The sequence below is a fragment of the Elephas maximus genome, chromosome 17, assembly GCF_024166365.1.
Source record: "Elephas maximus indicus isolate mEleMax1 chromosome 17, mEleMax1 primary haplotype, whole genome shotgun sequence".
NCBI lineage: Eukaryota > Metazoa > Chordata > Mammalia > Proboscidea > Elephantidae > Elephas > Elephas maximus.
In genome coordinates, this window is record NC_064835.1 from 17,246,836 (window position 1) to 17,250,896 (window position 4,061).

At 37.5% G+C, this 4,061-nt stretch overlaps 1 protein-coding gene across 1 annotated transcript; it reads right to left on the reverse strand.

The window, feature by feature from the left end:
* Nucleotides 1-255: 255 nt before the first annotated feature.
* Nucleotides 256-1,038, reverse strand: LOC126061096 (olfactory receptor 6M1-like). Its single transcript, XM_049857444.1, has one exon. The coding sequence runs from the start codon at nt 1,036-1,038 to the stop codon at nt 256-258; it is 783 nt and encodes a 260-aa protein (XP_049713401.1).
* Nucleotides 1,039-4,061: the final 3,023 nt, after the last annotated feature.

Here is a 4,061-nt window from a genome sequence, read left to right on the forward strand (position 1 = left end):
ACATGAACAGAGACTAAAGAAACATAGAATCCTTGCTTTTTTCTGTTTCTCAATGAACAAGATTACGATACTTCACAATCGATGGTGTGTGATGCTTACTTGTCCTGCCTGCAGATTCTCAGGCTGCAGTTACACTACTTGTCACAGAACAAAATGCCACAGAGAGAAAGCATAGATGTCCTGAAATTGCTTAGTGTTGTGTTCCTTTGGAATGTAATGAGACGATTCTGCTTATTGTCTCCCTCAAGACTTCCTTTACCTTTTGTTTCTCAAGCTGTAAATGAAGGGATTCAGAAAAGAGGTCACTACTGTAGTGAGAACAGCAGTCACTTTCTCAAAATCTCGTGAATAGCTCTGATTGGGTCTCACATACATGAAGATAGAGCTCCCATAGGCAATGGAGACAACGGTGATGTGAGAAGCACAGGTGGAAAAGGCCTTCTGCTGTCCTTGGGTTGAGGGGATGTGCAAGATAGTAGAGATGACGTAGGTGTAGGGCACAGTGGTGGGCACCAGAGAACTTAAAACCACAAGGGAAGATAAGAGGAGGTTTATCATCTCAATGAAACAAGTATCAATACAGGCCACCTGTAGCAGAGGGGTGATGTCACAGAAGAAGTGACTAATTTCTTCAGTACAGTATGGCAGCCTGGACACCACAATAGTTGGACATAGCACTGATGGGAAGGCTCCCACCCAGCAGCCCAGAACCAGCAGGAGGCAGACTCTACTATTCATGATGATGGTGTAGTGCAGGGGGTTACGGATGGCCACATAGTGGTCAAAGGACATGACAGCCAAAAGAATGAACTCTACTGTCCCCAGGAAGAAATAGAAGTATGTTTGAGTGATGCAGCCAGAAAAGGATATGGTTTTTCTCTCTTCTAAGAGACAAGCTAGTAACTTTGGGGCTATGGTAGTTGTGAACAAAATGTCCAAAAACGACAAATTACTGAGGGAGAAGTACATTTGGGTTTGAAGACGATTATTTGTCCATATTAAGAAAATGATGATAATGTTTCCTGTTATGGTGAGCATATAAGCCAGTAGGAGAACAACAAATAGCAGAATCTGAAGCTCTTGGACAATGGGAAAGGAAATCAAGGTAAATTCAGTCACTGTGATCTGGTTTCTTGTCACCATTTCTACTTGAGGGGCAAAGAAACAAAGGAAATAACAGTAGTTTGAATTACATTTCAAAATTTCCATGACCTTGCTAAATACAGAATAAAGGGAACATTTAAGAGGGAGGGCTTCTAGTCTTGTCTGTGATTCTTTTATGTGGTCTTGGGCAAAACAAATTATATTGCCTGACTTCATTTCCTGTTTATAAAATTCATTGGTTAGAAAAAAATAACCTCTGTGGTCTTTTAAACTCTAACTATTCAATTTATAATAAATTTGTATATTTCTTCTCCCTTCATTTATTTCCACAGACTCAAATCCATGTAAATTAAATGAAGTGTATAGTTAACTGAAAATCACTTGTTATTTTGGTCATATCGTAATTTAATCCTTAATAATATAGGTATCAGAGCTGATGACCTTACTTCATACTTCACTGAGGCAAGAGAAGAATTGGACAGAAATTCTATCATCATTTCTGTGTCATGACTGACTAGCATAACATAATGTGAAGGATCCTCTTGATCTACAACAAAAACTAGACAGGACACATTCTCTGAGGCATAGCTGGTCATAACAAAAGTTAGGAGAGCTTTCTGGCAAACATGAGCTGAGCCCAGAAGACTAGAGACTGAGCTCAGTGCCAGTGGGTATCAGAGCTTCTGTGGCCAGGATTGGGAGCATGAAGACTTGGTAACCAGGGCCAAGGTGTCTAGGACATGAGTCAATGTACACAGGGAGGAACAACAGAGAATTGGAAGAATGGGAAATCAAAGCAGAAGGTTTGACTTGTATTGGTAAGCACCTGGTGGGTGCGCAGGGTTGCCCTGTGATCATCTTGTTATAGAGACGCTGCTATGGAGTATACAACACTGGAAGATCACCAAAGTGGGGAAGCGAATCTTGAGACTTTCAGTCTCAGCTCAAATCTCTGGGAGGGACTGAATTGGCCCTGGGTGAGTCATGACCCCTGGCAAGCAGCAGGAAGAGAAGCAAATCCCTTCCAGAGGGAAACTCCCTCAAGTTACACCCCTAGTATTTCTAGATATTATGAACAAGCAAAGAAATTTTAGACAAAGATTCCCAAACACATTAGAAAGCACACTGCTATAATAGAGAGTCAGCGGGGGGGGGGGGGGGGGGGGGACTAGAAAAAGAAATTTAGCACAAGTAAAACAGAACAGACTTTAGAATTGTAGATGTGGAATATAATACATGGTTGGTGATTCGAACCCTTCTGGTGGCTCCATAGGAGAAATATCTGGCAATCTGCTTCTGTAAAGATTTCAGCCAAAGAAACCCTATGGGGTAGTTCTACTTCATTACGCGGGGTCAGTAGGGTAGTTCTACTTCATTACGCGGGGTCAGTATGAGTCAGAATTGACTCAACAACACCGGATATCAACAATATCAACACATTTATATGTGAAATATCTAAAGAAACAAAAGATGCATTTTATAAAATGAGAATACCACCAAAAACTATTAGGAATTTTTAAAAAATACCAAATTGAGTTTTTAAAAGACCAAATGGAACTTACAAAATTAAAAAAAAAAAAGATTATTGTTGAGATAACAATTCAATCATTTCAAATGAGTTGAGATGAAGTATAAACAATGGATTAGATATGGTTTAAGAGAGAATTAGTGAATAGGAAGGTATATCAGAAGAATTTATCTTTAATGAGTCTAAGGGACACAGAATATTGAAAATATCAAAGAGTGATTTAGGATGGGAAAGTTTATGTGGGTAGTTCGTGCCCTGAAGAAAGATAGAGGAAATGGAGGTAAGTCAGTATTTAAGGAGAAACAGAGATTCAAAATGCCAGTGGGAAGATATCAACAGCCGTCATACAGAAAGGATAGATTGTCTATAAAGGAATAAAAGAATGACTGCCAGCTTCTAGTGGCAACAATGGAAGCCACAAATTGGTTGAAAAATATCTCTAAAATGTGGCAAGAAAATAATTGTCAGCTCATAATTTCATATCCAGTAAGATTATTTTTCACTGTAAAATAAATATAAACCAAAACAAAAACTGACTCATAGCAACCCAATATGACAGAGTAGAACTGCCCCATAGGGTTTCCAAGGCTGTAACCTTACAGAAGCAGACTGTCACATCTTTCTCCCATGATGCAGCTGGTGGGCTTGAACTGCTGGCCTTTCAGTTAGCAGCCAAATGTTTAATGACTGTGCCACCAGGCATCTTAAAATAAATATATTACGGATAAAAACTTCCAGAATTCACTACCAAGAGACAAATTCTAAAATAACCATAGGATTCAAGAATATGAAAAATAATCTTAAAATGACAGTTTGAGATGTAAAAAGGAATGATAGACAAAATGGTAAACATAAATCCAAATAAAACTTGTTTATAAGAAAATCATAATAGTGTTGAGTTTGTGACGTTGAGATAAAATAGATATATGGTCAACAATAGGCTATAAATGTGGAGGAGAAAAACTGGAGCTAAAGACTCCTTCTGTCATGTAGGAGGCAACAAAATATTGTTTAATTTTAGACTTTAAGTTAAATGAGCTTGATAAATTTTCTAGAATACTCTCTGAAAGAACAGAAATAGAGAGTATAATTTCCAAACTTGTAGAAAGGTAAAAATTATATATCAAAAACAAAACTCAACTCCAATAAAAACACAAAATTAATGCCAACAGCCAAAACAGTTGATCAACCCAAAGACCCAAAATATGAAAAAAGAAACAGAAAGGTAATAAAAGTAAAAAGTAAGATGTAGAAACCAGTCCAAATAATAGCAATTTTCACAATAAAGAAAAGCAGAATTAAATTCCCCAGATATTGCCATAATATATAAAAAATAAATCCAGCCTCATTCTACTTATAAGAAACACACATAAAAGACAAGAATATGATAAAGTTGAAAATAAAGGAATACCAAAGATACATCCAACAC

Excerpts from the sequence above, each read along its gene's own strand:
- LOC126061096 (XM_049857444.1), bottom strand. The coding sequence starts at position 1,038 with ATGCTCACCATAACAGGAAACATTATCATCATTTTCTTAATATGGACA.